The sequence below is a fragment of the Phyllobates terribilis genome, unplaced genomic scaffold (assembly GCF_046119375.1).
Source record: "Phyllobates terribilis strain yellow unplaced genomic scaffold, ASM4611937v1 Scaffold_7__3_contigs__length_470593459, whole genome shotgun sequence".
Lineage (NCBI taxonomy): Eukaryota > Metazoa > Chordata > Amphibia > Anura > Dendrobatidae > Phyllobates > Phyllobates terribilis.
In genome coordinates this window covers 301,137,898-301,161,923 of record NW_027362767.1, presented here as the reverse complement: position 1 = coordinate 301,161,923, position 24,026 = coordinate 301,137,898, and the positions used below count along the sequence as shown (strand labels likewise).

The 24,026-nt window shown below is 44.2% G+C and overlaps 1 protein-coding gene across 2 annotated transcripts in view; it reads left to right on the top strand.

Annotated features, from left to right (window-relative positions):
- The window catches only part of ZC4H2 (zinc finger C4H2-type containing), a 30,183-nt gene extending 7,301 nt beyond the window's left edge, over window positions 1–22,882 (top strand). Inside the window, exons 2-5 of one of the 2 annotated variants that reach the window (XM_073641063.1) lie at window positions 2,265–2,436; window positions 18,865–19,037; window positions 19,825–19,987; window positions 21,349–22,882. In XM_073641063.1, the coding sequence (XP_073497164.1) occupies window positions 2,265–2,436; window positions 18,865–19,037; window positions 19,825–19,987; window positions 21,349–21,462 (622 nt within the window). In that variant the 3' untranslated portion in view covers window positions 21,463–22,882. The remainder of the gene's footprint in view (window positions 1–2,264; window positions 2,437–18,864; window positions 19,038–19,824; window positions 19,988–21,348) is intronic. The other variant, XM_073641064.1, reaches the window with a different exon arrangement.
- Window positions 22,883–24,026: the final 1,144 nt, after the last annotated feature.

The window sequence follows — 24,026 nt, the reverse complement described above, 5'->3', positions numbered from 1 at the left end:
GTGCTAGAGCACGCTCGCTCATCATGTTTAATCCTTTCGCCAAGCACATTCGGGTGCTTTCCGAGTATCTTAGGCGTGCTGGTAAATTAAGTTTGAGTCCCTGTGTCTGCATGATTTATGACTGTTAGTCAGCCTCAATCGTGGTGACAGGCATAGGGGTCTTTAGCAGATCCCCCCGTCTGTCATGACAACCCATCGGCCCCGACTGACACTGGCTCTGCATCAGGGCCTGCTGTCAGTCAAATCTGGAGGTGCGGTCACAGCCGGCGGTGATAGAGTGGTGACTAAAACCGCGTCGGCGCCGCCCCCGTGACTGAAACTGGAAGACTGCCGGGGAGAATTCAGTTAATTTTCTCCCCGCAGCATTCGGCTAAGGCAGGTTAGTAACGCTATTAACCTGCCGACTAACCCCATAGAATAGCGTTATTTCTGGTGCCAGGTTCCCTTTTAATGTGCTAAAGTGCCCAGGATTAATACTTTTGCAAGGAATTGATCTTCCCTTTGGTGTACCGTTTAGCTTCTAGACTATGCATACTATATTTAGAGCTCGTATATACATTCTGTACGGTATGTGTGGCCTATTCTTGGGGCAGGCATGTTTGCACAGCTGTATGCACGTGCCACGTTCTTATTATTGATATGCAGTACACGTTGTCTTCTCAAGTTCTGTCGGTCGTCCCCAACAGTAACCGCATGCCGTGGTAGAGTTACTTTAGTATTGTGTAATGATGCAAGTATCAGGTTTGTTAGATTATTAATTAACAAAATAACATTCATGCTGTAGTTTAGGGGTGGAAGAGTAATTTTCCCAAGGGGGAGCTACAAGAGAGACTGTGACCTGCTGTGGAGGGCTGAACCAACAGGCCGAACGTCATTCTGCTGATCAATACTATTATTATTAATCTTTATCACTTAATATTGAGCAGAATTAGGTATGACTACTACCTGCTAATGCATGTTATGTATTATTGTAACTTGTATTTTTACCTGTAGCAGCTAATTAAAATAAACCCTAAAATGATATGGTTTTGAACGTTTTTAACAATACAAGCTATAAGGTACAATACAAAACAATATATTTTACTGCCTTTTTTATTTATAAAAAAAATATAAAACTATTCACCTAGCCCAGTTCCCCTGATTGACTGCTCCGGTCTGTGCAGAGGCGCGCAGCAAGCCCAGTCTAGTGATGTCTCAGCGTAGCAGGCGCGATGACTCGGATGCACAGCCTGAATGGTGGCACAGGGAGCCGATGGCTCCTCGTTCCACCATTGTATTCAACGCACGGTATCTCCATTCAAGCATGTTGATGCTGGATAGGGAATAGTGAAGGGCGGCTGTGTGTTTCCATCCCTTTGTCTGTCCAGCAGCCAAAGGCTAGACATGGCCTACGTTTTGCCCAGGTCTCCTCTAGTTCATTGTTTCACATCCTGGTGTTTGTGAATGCCTATGGTGGCACAAATGAATTTTGGGGATTTCAAGATGAAAGTCAGTTTGCAGTGAGGGTCCAAATTATATCTGCTGCCTTCAACAGGAGAGAAGCTGGTGTAGAGGGAAAATTGTTAGAAATGTAGGATACAAGCCTTATAATGGACAAAAAATAATATTTTTCATCATGTACATATGCATGACAACTTATCCTGAGAAGTCGCCTGCAATTGCACTTTCACTCTAAAGGAACTCTGTCAGCACAGAATGTTCAAAGTACAGTGCACCCTCGGTGTGGCCAAACAAATATGTGCGCCTTCTCATATACTTGTTCTCCATCTGTCTTCACCCTTCTCTGGCTCGATAAAGCCAGAGCTGTCAATCAAAAAGGGAGGTATGTGGAGATAAAGGGAAAACAAGCAGGTGGGAAGATTTATTTAAATGTGTTTCCACGCCAAGGGTGCGCCAAGCGCCTGTACTTGGTTTGAACAGTCATTCTGTGCAGACAGACTCCCTTTAAGTGCTGCCTGGACTGGACTCCTAGTCTGATCCAGTGAGTGGGTATTTTGCTTTTTTGGTATCTTTATCTTCTTATTTTGCTATAGACTTTAAAGGGAACCTGTCGGGTCCGATTACGCGATTAATAACGTTATGAAGGTTCCCGGTCGCTGCCCTGAAAGTGCACCGCACTGTGAACTAGTCTAATTAAAGGTGTCTGCACAGTATAGGGGATCATCCAAGGCTACAGCTTCCTCTGTGTTACCACTGATCTTTATTATGATCCTTATTTTCAGACTTGATGTTTCTTAGGATATTTGCAATATTTATTTCTCTAGGAACAAGACTCTTCAGATGGAGAAGATAAAGGCTCGCCTCAAAGCAGAATTCGAGTCTTTGGAGTCTGAGGAGAGACACCTGAAAGAGTATAAGCAAGAAATGGATCTTCTACTTCAGGAGAAAATGGCCCATGTAGAAGAGCTGAGGCTGATACACGCTGACATTAATGTGGTATGTACTGTACACTCTACAGATTGAGCTGCACATATACCGTCATATGTAAGGGAATATCTGCAGCCCGGCACTGCATAATGTAAAGATCTTTGGCACAGTTTAGGCCAGTGAGGCACCTACATTATTGTATTTTTGAGGTTGTAATTTCTTTTTGATAATACACATTAGAGTATTTTCTAGACTATTAAATTCTGTTTAAGAGGGGCTGTCTGGGACTGAGCTCATAGAAACATAGAATGTTAGAGTTGGAGGGGACCTCCAGGGTCCTCGTGTCCAACCCCCTGCTCAATGCAGGAGTCACCACACCATCTCAGACAGATGTCTGTCCAGCCTCTGTGTGAAGACTTCCATTGAAGGAGAACTCACCACTACTGTTGAGCGAGTATGTTCTGTTAACCCTTCGCCGAGTATGCTCGGGCTGAGCTCCGAGTATTTACAGCTGCTCGTTGATGAGGTTAAATCGCTCCCGTGTGCATGATTTGCAACTGTTTGACAGTTTTATTACATGGGAGGAATGTCTATTTCTTACACATTCCTCACATGTAATAAAGCTGTCAAACAGTTGCAAATCATGCACACGGGAGCGATTTAACCTTATCACCGAGCAGCTGTAAATACTCGGAGCTCGCCCGAGCATACTCTGACAGAACATACTCGCTCAACCCTACTCACCACCTCTCGAGGCTGCCTGTTCCACTCATTGATCATCCTCACTGTCAAAAAGTTTTTTTTCTAATCTGTATCTACTCCCTTTCAGTTTCATCCCATTGTTTCTCGTGTTTCCATGTGCAAATGAGAATAAGGATGATCCCTCTACACTGTGACAGCCCTTGAGATATTTGTAGACAGCTATTAAGTCTCTTCTCAGTCTTCTCTTTTGCAAGCGAAACATTCCCAGATCCTCTAACCGTTCCTCATAGGACATTGTAGACCAGTCACCATCCAATGTCCTATGAGATATTGATGACCACTAGTGATGAGCGATACCTTCCGATATCGGGAAATATCGGATCGATACCCAAAAAGTATCGGAAATCGCCGATTCCGATACCGGAAACCAATGCAAGTCAATGGGACAGAAATATCGGAATAAAAATAAACCCTTTCTTTCCTTGTAGGTTAATTCTACATGAAGGAAAACAACTAAGAATAATGTAGAATGTATTGGGGGAGGTGGGGGAGACAATAAAGGCATAGAGGTTTAGCCCAATCAAATGGAATAGCAGGAATTAATATTTTTTTTTAAGACGTTCTGAGTTACAGAAATATTGACTATGTTAAATTTTTTTATATTTTGTCAGATATTTATGTTTCACTACTTCCATGCTCTTCACCTTCTTTTTTACTTCTCCCACACTTTCTCCTTCATCAGTATCAGCATCTTTTTCATCAACTTCTTCTTCGTATTATTCTTTTTTTTTTTTTTTACATTCTTCATATTCTTCTTATTCAACTATTATTCTTCTTCATATTCTACTTCTTCATCTTCTTCATATTCTTCTTCTTCATCATATTCTTATTTGTGACAGGCATTCCTGTAGTTGTTATCTATAAAAGTTTGAACATTACACCTTTCGTTCTGCCCGTCACAAAAGATTTACAGCAGGATTTGTCCGCGTTCAGTTTGGCCTGCAGCAGCTGGTCTTTTCCAGGGGCACCACGAGGAGGAACGGACTCACCCCCATACACTGCTTAGTCATCTTCTGCTTATAATTTAGATAATATCTTTTGCTCTGATTTTTAGTCTTATGCTTAATGTTCTTCCGCTTTTTGTTCTGCAGCTTCTTGTACTTCTGCTTCTTGGTTTTCTGTCCCTTGTTCTTCTGTATCTTGGTGGTTGTCTTCTTGTTCTTTGTCCTCTTGGTCAACTTCTTCAGGGTCATCTTCTTGCTCTTCTTCAGGGTCGTCGTCTTCGGGGTCCTCGTCTTCTTCGGGGTGGTCTTCAGGGTCCTCGTGTTCAGGGTCGTCGTCTTCGGGGTCCTCGTCTTCTTTGGGGTGGTCTTCAGGGTCCTCGTCTTCTTTGGGGTGGTCTTCAGGGTCGTCGTCTTCGGGGTCCTCGTTTTCTTCGGGGTCGTCTTCAGGGTCGTCGTCTTCGGGGTCCTCGTCTTCATCGGGGTGGTCTTCATCGGGGTGGTCTTCAGGGTCGTCGTCTTCGGGGTCCTCGTCTTCTTTGGGGTGGTCTTCAGGGTCCTCGTCTTCTTTGGGGTGGTCTTCAGGGTCGTCGTCTTCGGGGTCCTCGTTTTCTTCGGGGTCGTCTTCAGGGTCGTCGTCTTCGGGGTCCTCGTCTTCATCGGGGTGGTCTTCATCGGGGTGGTCTTCAGGGTCGTCGTCTTCAGGGTCCTCGTCTTCTTCGGGTTGGTCTTCAGGGTCCTCGTCTTCAGGGTCCTCGTCAGGGAGATCCAGAGTGATTACCAAGAACCATTCCAAAAAGCTTGAACTTGAAAATGTAGCAGAAGGTACAAGAAGGCTGAGGAACTACCGAGAACCAGCTGACGGTACTGGAACCCGGATGGGTAGCAGAAGGTACAAGAGCCAATGGAACTACCGAGGACCAGCTGACGGTACTGGAACTCGGTTACTAAGCAGGAGGTACCTGTGCCAGAAAGCACTACCAAGGACCAGCAGACGTTGGTGGAACTTGGATACCGAGAAGGAGGCACCTAAGCCAAAGGCACTGCCGAGAACCAGCTGACGGTACTGGAACCCGGATGGGTAGCAGAAGGTACCCATGTAAAAAAAAAGTTGCAAGGCCGCGAGCCGGCCGCAGTTACCGAAACCCACAGTCCTACAGGGGGTGCTTGTCTTATTGGCACTATGGAACCAACCTTCATTGCCAGATCCCGCAGCCCACATAGGAGTCACCTAAACTGCAGGCACCATAGAGTCGGCTAACCTGACCGCAACACGACAGGACAACGCATTGGAGGCAAAGTGACATTGACACTACCCGGAAACAGCTGGCGTGCTGGAACCAGGCTGGGCAGGAGGGAGTACCCGTGCCAAAGACACTGCTGGGAAACAGCTGGCGGTGCTGGAACCCAGGGTAAATACTAAAAACAGAGAGGAGCTAGAGGCGTAATTGGAGCAACTTTAAAATCTGTAGTAGTGTGAATGTGGACAGAGCAGGAGAATTTGCCGGACACACAGCTGGGGATCAGCTGACGTTACTGAACCCCAATAACACTGGAGCAAGCGTTGACTGTGCAGACGGCACTTCTGAGCAGCAACTGGCGGTGTTGGAGCTCAGGGATTACAGTTCAGGTGGTAGAAACATGAACACAACAGGAGACCTGGATACTGTTGCCAACCAATTATTTATTCTGGAAGAGGACTGGCAAATTCATGCGAGATCCAGGCCTTGTTCATTTTGAGAAAAGTAAGCTGGTCAACGTTATCGGAGGATAGTCGCATGCGACTGTCTGTTAGTACACCACCTGCGGCACTAAAGATGCGTTCCGATAATACACTAGCAGCAGGGCAAGCTAGCACCTCCAATGCATACTGGCTAAGCTCTGGCCATGTATCCAGCTTACAGACCCAAAACTTGAAGGGAGAAGAGCCGTCTGGGAGTACACTGAGAGGGCAAGACATGTAGTCTGTCACCATCTGACGGAAACGTTGCCTCCTGCTGACTGGAGCCGTCTGTGATGGTGTAGACATTTGTGGCGGCGGGGACACAAAACTTTGCCACATTTGGGCCATACTGGTCTTGCCTTGTGCTGAGGTGCTGCTTCTGCTCCCTCTTTGTGCAGAGCTTCCTCCACTGCCTCGACGCACTGAGCTGCTTTGTAAAGCACTAGCAGCACTGCTCTCGGTTGGAATGGAGAACATGATGGAATGCACCAGTGCGTCTTGGTACTCCCGCATTTTACGCTCCCGGTTCAACGGTGTTATGAGGCTTTGTAAGTTGTCCCGGTAGCGAGGATCTAGGAGGGTGGACACCCAATAATCAGCCGTGTTGAGAATGTGGGCAATGCGGCGGTCATTTCTCAGGCACTGCAGCATGAAATCAACCATGTGCTGCAGACTGCCAACTGGCCAAGAAACGCTGTCCCCTGCTTGAGGCGTGATCTCTGCCTGCTCTGCATCACTCCACCCTCGCTCTAAATACTGACTACTAGAGCATTGTGTACCTCCCTCCTCTAGACAGATGTCTTCCTCCTCCATTGACTCCTCCTCATCCTCCTCACAAAGTGTCCCCTGCCTAGGCCTTTGTGAGGAACCACGTTGCGCAGACTGTAGAGAAGCAGATGGCATTTGTGACTCCTCATCCCCCACCTCTTCCAAAACCTCGTCCCTTAGTGCTTGTAGTGTTTTTTCAAGCAGGCAGATAAGGGGGATAGTCATGCTGACTAGTGCATCATCTGCACTCGCCATCCACGTGGAATAATCGAAGGCACGCAAAACGTGGCAAATGTCCTTCATAGAGGCCCACTCAGTGGTGGTGAAGTGTGAACGGCGCGCACTGCGACTTGTTTGTGCCTGCTGCAGCTGGTACTCCATTACTGCTGCCTGCTGCTCACACAACCTCTCCAACATATGTAACGTTGAATTCCACCTGGTGGGTAGGTCACATATGATGCGATGTTCCGGAAGACGTAATCGGCGCTGCAATGCGCGATCTTGCGTTGCTGGAACGCCGCAAATGAGCGCACTCTATGCGGACCTTGTGAAGCAGTGCATCAAGACCCGGATAGTCCCTCAAAAAACTCTGCACGACCAAGTTGAGCACATGTGCCAGACATGGGATGTGAGTGAGGTTGCTTAGGCCCAGAGCTGCCACCAGATTTTGGCCATTGTCACACACTACCATGCCTGGCTGGAGATTCGCTGGCACAAACCACACGTCGCTCTGCTGCTTGATGGCATTCCAGAGCTCCTGCGCTGTGTGGCTTCGATTCCTCAAAGAAATTAATTTTAATACGGCCTGTTGACGTTTGGCCACGGCTGTGCTCATATCGGTCATCATAACAGGTAACCCCGTTCACGGGTCGATGTGGAGGTAGACCGTGACGGCTCCTGCAGCGCTAATTCAGAGGAACTGAAGTATGAGGAGGAGTCAATGTGTACAGACTGGATTCCTGCAATCCTTGGAGTTGGCAGAACACGTACAGCGCCACTCTCAAGATCTGTACCCGGCTCCACAACATTTACCCAATGGGCAGTGAGGGAAAGCTATCGTCCCTGTCCATGCTTACTGGTCCACGCATCGGTGGTCAGGTGGACCTTGCTACTGACGGCGTTTTGTAGCGCATGTTTAATTTTTCCCTCCACATGCTGTTGCAGGGCAGGGACGGCTTGCCTGCTGAAATAAAAGTTGCTGGGCACGTTGTATTGTGGGACTGCCAATGCCATAAAGTTACGGAAGGTGTCAGTCTCCACCAGCCTGAATGATAGCATTTCAAGGGCCAGTAGTTTAGCAATGCCAGCATTCAGAGCCTGTGCTCGGGGGTGGTTTGCCGAGTATGGGCGCCTTTTCTTCCATGCCTCTGCTAACGATGGCTGCAGACTGGCCTGGGAGTGTGAGGATGACAGGGAAAGTGGTGCTGTGGGTGGAATTACACTGTGTCTCTGTACAACAGTGCCAGAGATTCTTCCATGGCGATCCTGTGAGGAAGCCGAACCAGCTGTGTGTGACCTGGAGGAACACGAGCTGAAGAGGTGGTAGGTGGCGCTGTAGGGTGGCCTAGGTCTTCAGTGTGTTTTTGTAACTCCACCACGTGCTTGGTCCGCAAATGTTTCCACATATTTGTTTTATTGAGGTTGCTGACACTTTTCCCTCTTTTCACCTTCTGATTACACAGCTTGCATTTGACAAAGCAAATGTCATCTGCAACTGTGTCAAAAAAGGACCAGGCACTGCAAGTCTTGGGAGCGCCCGCTTTGGATTTTGGAAGAGCCATGCTCCTAATGGGTGCCGAAGTGGAGGCTACAGGCAACCAAGTCAGCCCCCTCCCTCTCCCTCCTTTTTGGGCCGTTCGGGGAATCTCTTCCTCAGAGCTGCTCCCACCACCTTCCTGTCCCTCATGCCATGATGGGTCAAGGACCTCATAATCTACACCACCCTCTTCAAACAACTGCTTCTCCTGGGTAGTCTCGACAGCACAGTACGCACCAGAAAGTGGCACCTGAGTCTCATCATCAGATGTGTACTGAGGTGTGCTGCTGACCATAGGCACTGGCCCACCCGCCTCTTCAGATTCAGAGAGACAAAACGGTTGCGCATCACTGCATACTACCTCTTCTTCAAATTCTAGAATTCTGCTTGGCTGGCCCCCTCTTTCCAAGCCAAGAGATTCAGAGAACAGAAGTAGAGATGGCTCCTGTCCAGGGCTCTCTGACTGCCTGGGCAATTTGGCAGGTGGTGAAGAGACAGATGGGTGCTCTTCAGTGCTCAGGACCTGAGAGGATCTGGAACTAACTGAAGTCGATGCGTTCGCTGCCATCCATCCGACAACGGCTTCAATTTGGTCCTCCCGCAGCAGTGGGGTACGGCTAGCTCCTACAAAGCTGAGCATAAAGGACTGTTCCCTGGTAAAACTGGGATGCTGAGTCACTGGTGCCCGCAGCAGGCACAGAATCCCCACGTCCTCTCCCTGCAGGCACAGAATCCTCACGTCCTCTCCCTGCAGAAACTCGACGCCCACGACCACGACCACATGCCTTACTCCCTGCCTTCTTCATCTTGGTAGACTGATAAAGATAGGCCGAAAAGTACTAAGGGCTTAGTGTGCTTATTCCTGAACAGCTGCTAACAGGAATAAGAAACACTAATTTTATAAAGTGTGGACTAGACTTTAATATGAGCTAATGTGGCCTACACAACTGTAAAGTGGAGTTTTTGGGTGAACTTTATTTAGGCTTTTTTTGTCACAAAAAGACACTGGATGTGCCCAAAGATGTAATACCGATAGTATCACAAACTTTTTGTAGCTATTACAATGTAGGAAGGTAACCTGCAATGCAATAGACGAGGCTACAAAAAATAGGCTAATACTAATCTGGCTGGGGCTGCAGGGCACAATGCTGCAGAAAGGCTCCTCTATCTACTCCTATATAGTGTGTTTGGAACCAATGTAGCTGAATACGGATGGAACCACCACACTAATAGGAGAAATCAGGAAAAATGATCAATTAGCAAAAAAGGACAATGTATGAGGCAGTGACGCACGCTGAGCGCACTACAACCAGACGTGGCTGAAGCACACACTACAGCGTGAGCTGCACTCACACACAGAGACCTTGCAGACAGGCGTGAACAGTGCGGATGCAGAGCACTGTGCACTAGCGCTGCAAGACAAAAAGAAATTCTCTATCTACTCCTATATAGTGTGTTTGGAACCACCACACTAATAGGAGATATCAGGAAAAATTATCAATTCGCAAAAAAGGACAATGTATGAGGCAGTGACGCACGCTGAGCGCACTACAACCAGGCGTGGCTGAAGCACGCACTACAGGGTGAGCTGCACTCACACACAGAGACCTTGCAGACAGCGGTGAACAGCACAGAGAACTGTGCACTAGCGCTGCAAGGCACAGCGATTTATAAAGTAGCTTGGGTAAAGCAGAATAGAGCAAATAGGTAGCTAAAACTGTCCCTCAGAACAACAGCATCCTATCCCTAACTGAATTCACAGCAGAGTGAGCTCAAAATGGTGGCGGCGGCTTTTATAGTGCATCATGACATCATTTCAGCAGCCAATCACAGCCATGCCATTAGTTAACATGCCTACATGCCTAACAGGATGTGCCCACACTTCTTAGGATCCTCATTGGCTGAATAAAATGAAACTGGCTCATTGCATTATGGGAACTTCCGAGTCCGGTATACGATATTGTAAAAGTATCGGAATTCCGATACCGCGAATATCGGCCGATACCCGATATTTCAGTATCGGAATGCTCAACACTAATGACCACTGATTCACTTCAATGGGAGATGAGCTGTAATATTAGAAAATGGCCACTACACTGTGTAAAGAGCTGCGGTGTTGCAGCTTCATTCATACCCTGTGAACATCTTAAGGACTTTTAACCAGTTATAAGCTTATTGGTGGGCATGCTAGGTGGGCCCAATGCATTAAAGCTTTCCCACCAGAATTCTCAAGTAAAAGCTTTGAAAAATTACAAACTTTAGTCACAAACTTTATGCGCAACTTGGAGCTGCTCCTAAATTTTGCGACTTCTGGGGTCTTCATGCCAGTTTCTCCCAGCTCTGCCGAAATGGGCAGAGCTGGGGCAGTACAGGATGTGGCAACCGTCCTTCATCAAATTCATGACGAGCAGAGGTGATCACTACACCACAAATTATACTCCAGCATGAGGCTGGAGCAGGATTTGTGGCGAGGTGCACACAGAGGCGTATGCCTCTTGGCTGACACTCCTGATTCATGAAGAAGCATACGCCTCTTCATGAACCTGTCTTCACATCAAGACTGCCATGAACAACACCAGTCTTGATGAATTGGGCCCTATATCTTTACATGTGAGCAACTACTGGATTGGGGTCTTTCATCCACATTTTTGTCTTAGAGGCCCAACTGTTAAATGGTGGGGTAATGGTGGACAGTCGCACGCTCATCTGCATGGCACTCCCCATTCTCATTTATTGGAAGTAATGAAATTATTGAGCAATCCATAGGTGTTTAACAGCAGAAAACCTGTTGAATTTCACAATCAAAATCATTAGTTGTGATTTAGCAGTATGACACTGTGATCCCAATGTCACACGGCTCTAGCTTTTCTGCTTGCTTGATGTTCTTTTGCTCGCTCTCCACCTTCCCGTAATAGCGATAAACAGCACTATGAAGGCTCGGAGAGGCAATCAGATTGGATCAGTATTTTGGTGATACAAATTATGGTGATGACCTTTGCATCAAGACACAAGGGTGCATCAACGTTCTCGGTGTTTTGGACCCTCACTCACCATCACACCATTATCAGAATCAAGCTGTGGATAAAGTAAATGGCTACATACTGTAAACGTCATTTAAGTGCTGTGTAAACTTGTACTGAGATCTATTGTAAAGTTGTAGACTACAAGTGTACTGCGTGACCAAGTTTTAATCATAATATATCAGCAACCTGTATATGACACATTGTTTGTTTTCTTTGTGGTAAAGATTAATAGCAAGGGAATGGCACAAAGAGATAATTATTTTAGCATAGTGGAAAGGCCAAGAGACTCTAGGTTTATTAGACTAGTACTGGGAACACCCCCTGGATCAATACTCAGTGGGTCATATAGTATGTTTACTCAGTTCAATTCTTTCCAAGAGACTTTTAAATTAATTGATAAGAATAATACTTTTGACCAGGGGTGTGCACTCAATTTTTTATTTTTTTTTTTAAGGGTCACATGTGAGACTGTTGTGGCAGGCCGAACCAACATACTGAACTTAATTCTGCTAGCAATCCAGTAGCTCTGGAGAGGGGAGTTCTAGAAAGAGTCTCCACCTAACAGCAAAGTGCATTGTGCCTCTTCTCTCCGATGGCCACATAGCAGCTGTCTGGGCCTCCTCTACGATACCTGGCCTCCACTATTGAGTTATAACAAATGTCACATGCAGTGGCGTAACGAGTCCGATGGGCCCCAGTGCAAAATTTGACCTCCATCCCCCTCCCCTGCATGTTGGCAAGGTGTATGGGCCCTTGTAGCATGCTAAATCCTATAAGGGCATACATGTTGCCCCCTCCCCCATTATGTAGTAATGTATACCAGGCAGGAGCCCATGATGGGGGACATGTCCTTTATCCTGGGCCCATCCTAGTATACAGCGGGTGAAATAAGTATTGAACACCTCACCAATTTTCTACCTAAATATATATTTTTAAAGGTGCTATTGACCTGAAATTCTCACCAGATGTCAGTAACAACCCATCCAATCCTCACAGGCAAAGAAATCAAACCATAGCTGTCCATAAGTTATGTGTAATAATGAGAAATGACACAGGGAAAAAGTATTGAGCATATGAAGAAAGAGAGGTGCAAAAAGCCATGAAAAGTCATGGCATCAGCTGATATCTACCAGTAATTAGAAACTAATCCTGCCACTTAGTGAAATGTCAGCTGGTTCAACTGATGGCCTATAAAAAGGTAATTCATTTCCAAGGTGCCACACAAGAAACATCTCATGATAGGTAAAATCAGTGAGCTGTTTCAAGACCTTAACAACCTTATTGTTGCAAAACATACTGTTGGCATTGGTTACAGAAGAATTTCTAAACTACTGAAGGTTCCAATGAGCACTGTTGGGGCAATAATCCGGAAGCGGAAAGAACCTCATTTCACCATAGGAGGAGTGAAAATAATTATCAGAGTTGTCGAAGAGCCAAGGACCATCTGTGAAAAGCTACAGAAAGACCTGGAATCAACAGGTACAATTGTTTCAAAGAAAACAATAAGTAATGCATTCTCCCCATGCAAGACTCCATTGCTGAACAAAAAGTATGTTCATGCGCATTTAACCCCTTTCTGACGTGGAGCGTAATAGTACGTCCCACGTCAGATCCCCCTGTTTGGTGCAGGCTTTGGAGCTGAGCCCGCACCTTTCCGGGCACATGTCAGCTGATCTATACAGCTGACATGTGGCTGCAACAGCTGTGGGTGGAATCGTGATCCACCCGCGGCTGGTAACTAGTGGTAAAAAAAAAAAAAAAGTTTTTAAAAATAAAAAATATATAAAAGTTTAAATCACCCCCCCATACACATATTTGGTATCACCGCTTTCAGAATTGGCCAATCTATCAATATAAAAAAATAATTAATCCGATTGTTAAACAGCGTAACGAGAAAAAAAATTCTAAGCGCCAGAATTACGTTTTTTTTGGTCGCCGCAACATTGCAATAAAATGCAATAACGGGCGATCAAATCATCATATCTACCCCAAAATAGTATCAATAAAAACAGTGCAAAAAATAATCCCTGAAACGGCCCCCCAGATTATGAAAAGTGGAGACGCTAAAGGTCTCGGAAAATTGTGCCTTTTTTTTATTTTTTAAAGCAAACTTTGGATTTTTTTTCACCACCTAAATAAAAAAGAACTTATACATGTTTGGTATCTATGTACTCATACTGACCTGGAGAATAATAATGACAGGTCACTTTTAGCATTCAGTAAATGTGGTAAAAAAATCACCAAAAAACAACTGTGGAATTGCACTTTTTTTGCAATTTCACCACACTTGGAATTTTTTTCCTGTTTTCCAGTACACGATATAGTAAAACTAGTGATGTTGTTCAAAAGTACAACTTGTCCTGCAAAAAATAAGCCCTCACACTTCCATATTGCCCGAAAAATAAAAAGTTATGCCTCTGGGAAGAAGGGGAGCAAAAAACGAAAACGCAAAATGGAAAATGCTGCTGTCGTGAAGGGGTTAAATTTACTCAACAACATTTAGACAGGCCTGTGAAATACTGGGAGAATGTAGACTGGTCAGATGAGACCAAAATTGAACTCTTTGGATTCCATAATACACACCATATTTGGGGACCAAATACACTGCATATCACCCCAGTAACACCATACCAACAGTAAAGTTTGGAGGTGAGAACATGATGGTGTGGGGCTGTTTTTCAGGCACTGGCAAACTTCGTATAATTGAAGGAAGGATAAATGGACAAATGTACCAAGACATTCTTGACAAAAATCTGCCGTCTACCAGGATGATGAAGATGAAACGAGGGTGGACAATTCAGCAAGACAATGACCCCAAACATACAGTCAAGGAAACTCTCAGTTGGTTTTCAGAGAAAGAAAATAAAGCTGCTAGAATGGCCCAGCCAATAACCTGACCTGAATCCAATAGAAAATGTATGGAAGGAATTAAAGCTTAGAGTTCATAGAAGCTCACAGAGCCTTCAAGATTTGAAGAGTGTTTATGTGGAATAAGGCCAAAATCACACTTGAGCAATGCCTGCAACTAGTTTCTCCTTACTAGAGGTGCCTTGAAGCAGTCCTCACCGAAAAAGGCTTTTGTACAAAGTATTAAAAAAAACCTGCCAGCTTTTACATGCTGCCCTGATTGTAGGCAGCATGCATCAGCCCTTGGCTGTGCGATCACTGCCATGCTTGTGTTACTCTGAAATGCTGCAACGTTTCAGAGAAAAACATAATTTTAATCACCGCCTGAGGACCGAGCCGCGCTACTGACTAGTCGTAGATGCGGGTCGCTGGTGGCTTCTCCCTCCTGCTGACGGTGACTGACAAGTCTGCCTACATGCACGTATAGGCGGAGGCTTGTCAGTTAGTGTCAGTGGGTGGGGAGAAGCCACAGTGGCCCCGACTGTACGACTAATCATCTGCACAGCTCGGTCCCTGGCGGTGATTAAAATGATGTTCTTCTTTGAAACGCTGCAGTGTTTCACAGTAAAGCATACATGGCTGTGATCGCATATTGCATGCTGCCTACTGTTTTCCGGTGTCATTTCTCATTATTACACATTTATATATATCTATAGTTTTATTTCTTTGCCTGTGTGGATTAGATGGGTTGTTACTGACATCTGGTGAGAATTTCATGTCCATAGCACCTCTAGAAATATATTTACTTAGAAAATTGGTGACGTGTTCAATACTTATTTCACCTATCTATCTAGCCCGCATCCAGGTATGCGTGTCCCCCGTTGTGCTACTACTCACCTTCCTCTGCTCCCATGATGTACGGCATCCTCTTATGTAACTGGTGCAGAAGCCGGCCGCTGACTTCAGCGTGCAAGCAACTGGCAGCGCATGACCAGTGTGGTCAGTACAAATGACTGGCACATGACTTATTCCGTCCAAAGACCATACTAAGGACCAGGGGGCACTCATTACAGGTGGAAAAAAGGTGATTCCAGCACCTAAACAGGAAAGGGTTCTTTACAGTTAGAGCAGTCAGACTGTGGAATGCCGACCACAAGAGGTAGTAATGGCCGACACTATAACGGCTTTCAAAGACTGGCTGGATGATTTCCTTGCTACACATAACATTGTGGGTTACAGTTAAATTAGACAAAATATTACACCTATAGTAGTAGATTTAATACGATAATAGTAATTACATAATTAGGTTTGATCCAGGCTTCTTGGACTGATCGCCCTTTTCTCCGGGTCAAGAAGGAATTTTTCCCTGTGATGCAAATTGGCTGAATGTGTCCTGGGGTTTTTGCCTTCTTCTGGATCAACAGATTTAGGCATAGGGATTTTAATAATACCATTATTAGAATCACAAGAGTAATACAAAAGATAAAACTAATCAAAAATGATAAATGGGTTCATTTTAATTGTAATAGTTCAGCAATAATAAAAATGGTAATAATACATTTGTGAGGCCAAGTCCCAGTAAGTTAGTGTAGTGTTGGTGTAAGGAGTACAATTGGGGGAGAAAGGTTGAACTGGATGGACCTAGGTCTTTATACAAGCTACATTACTATGATGTCACGGGCACTCCGACGTCATCTGCCGGCCTCTGATTTGGCCAGTAGCGTATATTGCAGTGCAGGGACCCGGCAGGTCTTTACTCCGCAATGCGCTGGTGTCGGTGCCCCCCCTTCCCGTATGGGCCCGGTCGCGGACGCACCCTCTGTGACTGCGATTGTTATGCTCCTGGTGACGTGTGTAGTACTGCTATGCATAAATGTACACAACACCAGCATAGACAGGGGGTGTAGGTATTCTTTTAAATCGGGTCTCCATATTTCTTGATGCTCCGACTCTCTCCAGTCATCCATACCAAAACCCAAATTGCCGTTAAATGTCAGAGTAATGTAATTGTTTGTGACATTATCCCCACGGTGAAGTTTTGTCGTAATTGTACTAAATTAAGCTTTGATTCGTTTCCCTCCATGATCCAACAACAGTTATTCCAAAGGGAGAAAATCCCATTAATAAGCGTAATCATTACAAGAATGATGGTGTGTGCAATCCTGGTACTGTAGTTACACCTTCTAAGAGATTTGGGTATTTTACCAGCAGGAATTACTAGACGCTGTCATGATCGCCAATTACATGCCTCATTTATTTTCTTTCTTTGTCATTGAAAAGTAAATATGTAAAATGATGCGATATCGCTATAAACTGCAATGGGTGTCATCATGGAGTTGTGTTGTCAAACGTACTTTTAAAGGGGTTGGCCGCGATGTCTTTATTTTAACAGATGTGTTGGGAACATAATTACTAATATATGAGTATTACAGGTTCTCCTCCTTCACAGACTGCCTAGCTCTCCTACCCACAAATGAAGTAGGAGCATATGACCAGGGCTATCCATCAGCCTCGTCCAGTTGCAAAACCCTGCACAAGGGAAAGCCATTTTCCATTTGGAGGAGGTCGATGGACAGATCTGATCACATCCTCTTCCATCAGCGGCCATCTTTACAATAAATGTACCAAAATCATGTGTTAAAGGCAATCTGTTAGTAGGTTTTTGCTATGTAATCCGACAGCAGCTTGATGTAGGGGCAGAGAGCCTGATTCCAGCGATGTATCACTTACTGGGCTGCTTGGTGCAGTTTTGATAGAATCCCTGTTTTCTCTGCTGTAGATGTAGCGGTGCTATGAATGCTGAGCTGTATATAAACCCGCCCACACCCCTGATTAGCAGCTTCCTCTGTACATTGTCAGCAAGTTACCAATCAGTGGCGGGGGTGGAATTACACAGATTAGCTAGACTGTCTTGCACGTGAAACCTAGTCTTGCAGTGATAATCTCTTGCTGATAAAACACTGATTGTATTGGAGCTACAACACAGCCTAGTAAGTGACACGTCTCTGGAATCGGGCTCTCTGCCCCTACATTATGTTGCTCTTAAATTAAATAACAAAAACTTGCTGACAGTTTCCCTTTAACATAAAGATAAAGTAGGCAATTGAATATTTCTCTGCAATATCATGCTAATTATGAGTACTTACATTTTGGCATATTTGTAAGTAAGGTTGTAAAAACTTGAAAAATGCCATACTTTTGACATTTGGAGAACTGATGGGCCTTTACTTTTCGCTTGGTGAAGATTATTTTGGGGCGCCCTTAAATGCACCAGTGCACCCAGTAACTTAGACCATTGTGTGTTTTTTATTGGGGGTCTTCCCTACTCCTTCCTAAACTATCATGGCTTCTAATGTGATGGAGGAGATGTGTTGTGACTATGCTGCCATTTGTGTGAACCATTTTCATGGGTGAGCAGAAAAAAATGCAACATATGCAGCTTGGGAAGGATGGAAAATGATGCCAAAAAGAAAAAGAATCTACATATTGACGGTGTTTTTTTCTCCAGATGTTCCGGATTAGTGTAGTAGTGTAGAACCCTTTATAACTGTAATTTCTCTACAATATTTGCAGCCAAGTATTGTATAAAATAATCTGCGATTTCTAAGGTTTAATTCATTATTCCCTTTAAAAATTGGGCAATTACAGTAATAGTCATATAACTGCTACAAAGAAATAACCAGGCTAATAATAAACCTGACGTGTTTCAGTTAATCTTTCCCTTAGTGATAGTAATGGTATTCTTATCAGTATAGGACTTGTCCATGAATAGCAATATATCTGGAGCTTATTGATATTTCCAGCCAATTACATGTATTACCGTTCCCTAGTTTAGGTGATAAATGTATAATCACAAGGGGCCCTCCACTATGACCGCCACCAGTATAATCACAAGGGGCCCTCCACTATGACCGCCACCAGTAAAGGGTCCCTGCTTGGATTGGAGCAGTAGTTGAGCATGTGCGCCCATAGACATAAGATATTTTTTGGCAGATCTGTACCATTTTGATGGTTCCCATTGTCATTCATATGGAGGTAGCTGGACTGTCCCCAACATCGGGAGACATATTTTTTTAAAACTCACTTCCCTGTTTGATGTATGGCTACATCCTTTGCTGTTTAATGAGTTGTCTCAATATCAGTAATGATTAACATTTTAAAGAATTTGTAAAAACAAATAACTTTGCAATTTTAATCTTATTAAAAATTACTCAGTTCACAAGGTTGGAAGGATTTTTATTTCATTGTTTTATGCTCATTGCCTAGGTTACCGGCCACCGCTGCAGTCTAGCAGCATGGCAGAGTAAGTGAAGCGCTTACAAGCTCTTTACAATAGAGCACTGTTCTAAATGTGGCTGGATCACTGGAGCGAACGATCCGGCCCAGCTTTGGTATCCTATCGCTCCCCGATAACAGCATCAGAGCATGCACAGTGCAACTGAGCATTGTAACTGTGCTGCTGCTCCGAACTGTCAATCTTCAGGAGTGCAAACAGGAAACCGTGCGATCTGGAAGATAAGTAAAAACAGTCCTTTTACCCCTTCCTCACTATATTATAGTTGATGCTACACATATAGAACAATTAGTAACTTGATCATTCTCGTGTCTGATGTTGTAATTTTGGTTACTAGTAATAAGTAAAACGAGGTATGATAATGTTCTTATTCTGTACGTCAGATGGAAAACACTATCAAGCAGTCGGAGAATGACTTGAACAAATTGCTGGAGTCCACACGCCGCTTGCATGAAGAATACAAACCTCTGAAAGAGCACGTAGATGCCCTGAGAATGACGCTGGGTCTGCAGAGGCTGCCGGACCTGTGTGAGGAGGAGGAGAAGCTGTCTCTGGAGTAAGTAGATTGGCGCTAGCTGTCTACAGTCCCCTTGTGGTCCTATATGAAATGCACAGATAAGTGAGTAAATATCACCATTACTTAATCTGAGTGGGTATTCACGAAAAAATATTAAGACTGCACCATAGACGTGAATGACCACAAGGAAGACATGTAAAAGTATACATTTTATTAATACATGCAATAAAAATATATGAAAAAAGTCGGGAATAGTACACAGAATAAATAAGAAAGTTTTCGACAAACGCATTAATGTGTGGGAGAGGCTAGTCAGAGTGCTATATTCTCAGTAAACTAGTCCATATACAAAATGAGATATAGCATATATCTGTCAAAAAGGCCAATAAATGTATAAGTACTTAATGGATGAATAGATAAAGTGCATATATTCATAAAAGAGAAAAATAGTATATAATACAGGACTCTGATGCACGTTTCGCCCTTGGCTTTCTCAAGGAGTACATTCTAGTTTACTGAGAATATAGTCCTCATACCGGCACGTATGTCTAAATACATTTGTCGTGAACTTTCTTATTTTTCTGGTTCCTAATTGTATGTATTAATAAAATGTATACCTTTTTTATTATATATTTACATGGCTCCTTTGTGGTCATTCACTTCATAGATATTATTGAGCCAAAGATCTGGCGTGAAGTATGTTTTCCATTGAGGGCCCATTCATTCTAAGTGCTTGTTTTCACCTGCAGTCTGCTCTATAACCCGGTTATATGAAATGAACGTTGGTTTGGAATGATAATGGTTGTAACTTGTCTTTATATTGTAGCTACTTTGAAAAACAGAAAGCCGAGTGGCAGACAGAACCCCAGGAGCCTCCTATACCAGAATCCCTGGCAGCAGCAGCTGCAGCCGCCCAACAGCTCCAAGTAGCCAGAAAGCAGGACACCAGACAGACCGCTACATTCCGCCAGCAGCCGCCTCCTATGAAGGTAACTGCGCCATCTTGTTCAACCGCAAACTGAAATCTGTATAGTCCTGTACTTTGCTTTCTCCATCAGTCCCTTAGACTTTGAATGCAGTGGCAACATACACGAGTGACCACCACTCTATTCAAATGGGACACAACACCTCTATTCTCCTAGTCACCGGAGCAGCTGCGGAGACATAGCGCTAAGTGAGTAAGTGATTGCGCCAGTGCTGAGCCGGCTGTCCAACATTGTTACTGCCACCATTCACTATGTACTGAGCGGTGACTGCAGCCATACTGGCCGCTCCTCTATGACTGAAAGCCAGAGGCTGCTGGAAAGAATAAAGTTTGTTTCCTCCCAGTAGCCGGGCTTTCAGTGCAGCAACTGCACAGTTTTGAACCACATTCACACGTTCAGTATTTGGTCAGTATTTCACATCAGTATTTGTAGACCAAAACCAGGAGTGGGTGATAAATACAGAAGTGGTCACGTGTTTCTATTATACTTTTCCTCTGATTGTTCCACTCCTGGTTTTGGCTTACAAATACTGGTATAAAATATTGACCACATACTTCATGTGGCCTTAGAGTGCTATTATCCTGCATGTTAACAGCATTTTTTGACATGACAGGTTCCCTTTAAAAGGGGTTGTCTGATGTACTCACTGTTAGGATCTGACTCTGCTTCCAGCAGTCTTCAGGTGGTCGCAAGTATGCGATTTACATATTTGCAATCCTTTGCTGACTAGAGAGTCTAAGCCACGAAACTCAATAGAATATTGCAAGATACAGCTGAGACTTAGTGGCCACAAGTATGCAAATCACCACTGGAATCAGCAAGGGGAGACTAAACCAAATGGTGTGTGCATTGCACACAGTTAGGATCCTGCAAGCTGCAGAATTTACCATAGACTAAACAGGGATGGACAACGTCTTTAAAGCCAGAAGAGATTTTTTTACCCGGAGGTCCTTATCAGTCAGCATTGCAGGACTATAGTTATATTAGATGCACTTGTGCCTGTTTTTTAATTTTACTATCATACCATGTTATGAAATGAATGTACGGTATTTGCATGTTTTCCAGTATTGCTTCCCCACATTATGCTCAAAGGACAAGCTTCTGCATAATAGACGGTAACCTATAAAGATTTCCTTATCTGGTTGGACAGTAGCTGACTTTGCACCCTAGGCTAGACACCATGCACTTCACCACATAGTAGGGTGGTCACTGGTAAGGACTCTCTACATTTTGGTTACACATAAGTGTATGGTTCGCTTTATTATTTTATTATTTTTTTTGCATCGAGGCTTTATATGAATGTATATTGTGCATTTGTGGTACTGTGGTAAAAAATGAACTAAATTAGTATTTTATTCCCCCAGGCCTGCTTGTCTTGTCACCAGCAGATCCATCGTAATGCACCCATTTGCCCACTATGCAAAGCAAAGAGCCGTTCTCGAAATCCAAAGAAGCCAAAACGGAAGCAAGATGAATAGAAGATTATAGCCTGTTCCTAAATCCGAAAAGTCCCTTTCCCCTTACATACTTTCTAGTAACAATGTAAGCATGCTCGCCCTGAAGCCTGTGAAACCTTGAACTGAACGTGTGGTGTTTTTTCTATTTAACGTGTTGTAAGCACAATGGGCCTGTTTTGTTACGTGGGGCAGTTTTAGCATAAAACAGCTGCAAAACAAAGCCAAATGTTGTACCTGTTTTTGCTGTAACCCTGCTACAACCATACATTTCCAGTGATTGTTGTCATTTTTTTTTTTTTTTTAGTTAAAAAAGGAAACAAAAAAATCTTGACGTTTTTGGTGCTATTTTCACATCCTGCCCTTAGAGCAAAATTTTCCATTTGTATCGGAGGATGAGAGCAATGTGCAATTACATAAGAACAATAAGAACACTCTAAATGATTACTTTAAAACGCCTCAATTATATTCATCGCACAAGCAAATCGCTAAAATAAAAGGGAAGAAAAAAATCCGAGTAAAAGTATTGTGTATATTTGTGCATAACTGACAATGCAGTGCTAAGGTTAAAGGGATATTCCAATCTCCAAGATCCTATCCCAATATGTAGTAGGTGTGATAATAATAATATTAGCAAATCCCTCCATTTAGAAATGTAGTATAGTTTTTCTGATTCACTCGCTATGTCTCTTTCCTCATGTGCAGGCATTACAGGACCTTAGGTATCCATGGTTACGACCACTGATACAGTGACAGTTACTTAGCTAGTTGCTCTTGGTCGTAACCATGGATACCTAAATAAGAGGCATCCCCAGCACTGGCATAGCACTGAGTGGACTCCTGAGCCCGGCCAGCAATGCAGCTGATATACAGTGACTTTTATAGAAACTATTCAGATAGGGCAGCAAGAACCTGGTGACGGATTCCTTTTCATAGACCCCAATTCAGACCTGTGATGAGATGCAGATACTGAACACTCACCGTTCCCGCAGACCTTCTCACTGCCCGGCACCCCTACAAACAACGTCCTGTACAGAATGAATACTTCTCACAGCCATGTCTGATGTGTGAGTGTTGGGTGCAGTCTAAAAGACACGTGCAGTGAACGCCCAAGAAATAACAGACTTCAACTTTACTCCTAGTGACATCCTGCTACAAGTCCCAAAAATGTCCGCTCATTGATTAGATAAGTAAAAAAACTATTTATATCCCCGGCTTGGATTGCCACTCCATCTGCAGCCTCAGCACAGTCTGGAACATATTCTTGTGACCCTTGAAAAGTGACGACCCCCTCCGTTTCCCGGCCCGCTCCTGCTGGGTTCCATAGTCATGGTGTACCCTGCTGCTATGGGAAGCAGCTAGCATTAATCATTAGAGGGCAAAGCCCAGTACACTAACAGTTAAACATGCGTTAGGATTTGGAATAAAGTAAAATATTTTGTGATGTTTTCTTGTAATAATGTATTTTCTGTGGTTTTTTTTTTTTTTTTTTTGCTTAGCTGAGAGGTCTCACATTTTTTTACATGTTGTCATACTGAATTGAATTATGAATACACTTTGGGACATACAGGGACAAAAGCTGGCCCCGGTTCACATACAGTCCGGCTCCTGTTTAGCCTGTGTTATTCCCATTCTGACATTGGAAGTTTTCCTGAATAATCGTATGTCTTTCGATCTTATTGCTTGTCTGACCTCTTGGTTCTGAGCCGGCGACTTGACCATTTCTGCCATTCGCTCTATCGTCCAGCAGCTACTCCGAGGACTCAACCCATGGACCCTAAGTCCACATCCAGGTAAAGTGGTTTAAGGGTGAAGGTGCCTTCACCCCTAAACCACTTTACAGGGAAGTAGACTTGGGCTCCACACCACTGGGACCTAATCGACTTTGTGCTGGCTACTCCAACTATCTGTGGAAGCCCTATTAAAAGCTGCAGGTGACCACAGACAGCCACAGTATAGTGGTGCGAGGAGCAGTAGCGTGGTGCAAGGAGCAGTAGCGCACTGCGTCTGCTGCTCCAGGGGCTAAGTGCACCGCCCTACCGCCTCCTGTACTCGGCCCTGCTGTGGTGATGACCATTGTCCTTCCGCCATTATCCTTATACTGATACAAAATAAAATGGCTGTTTATGTTTATGAAAGTGTTTGCCCAATTCATGTATTCTTAAGGGAGATAAAGGTGTCTGGCCGTGGCCGTCCTCCCTCTGGTCACTGAGAACACCTGCATGCATGTGTAATAGGAGGATTCAAAGAATAACTGGTCAGGCGAGCATTGTAAAGTGTATCAGCAGCTTTAGAAAAACAAAATAGTGCGCCAAATGTCCATGACCCATGCTGGAGCCTGGTAGATATACACAGGGTGGGCCATTTATATGGATACACCTAAATTAAATGGGAATGGTTGGTGATATCAACTTCCTGTTTGTGGCACATTAGTATATGGGAGGGGGAAAGCTTTTCCAGGGTCATGTGACACATCAAACTTATTGAGAATTTCATAAGAAAAACAATGGTGTGCTTGGTTTTAACGTAACTTTTTTCTTTCATGAGTTTTTTACAAGTTTATGACCACTTATAAAATGTGTTCAAAA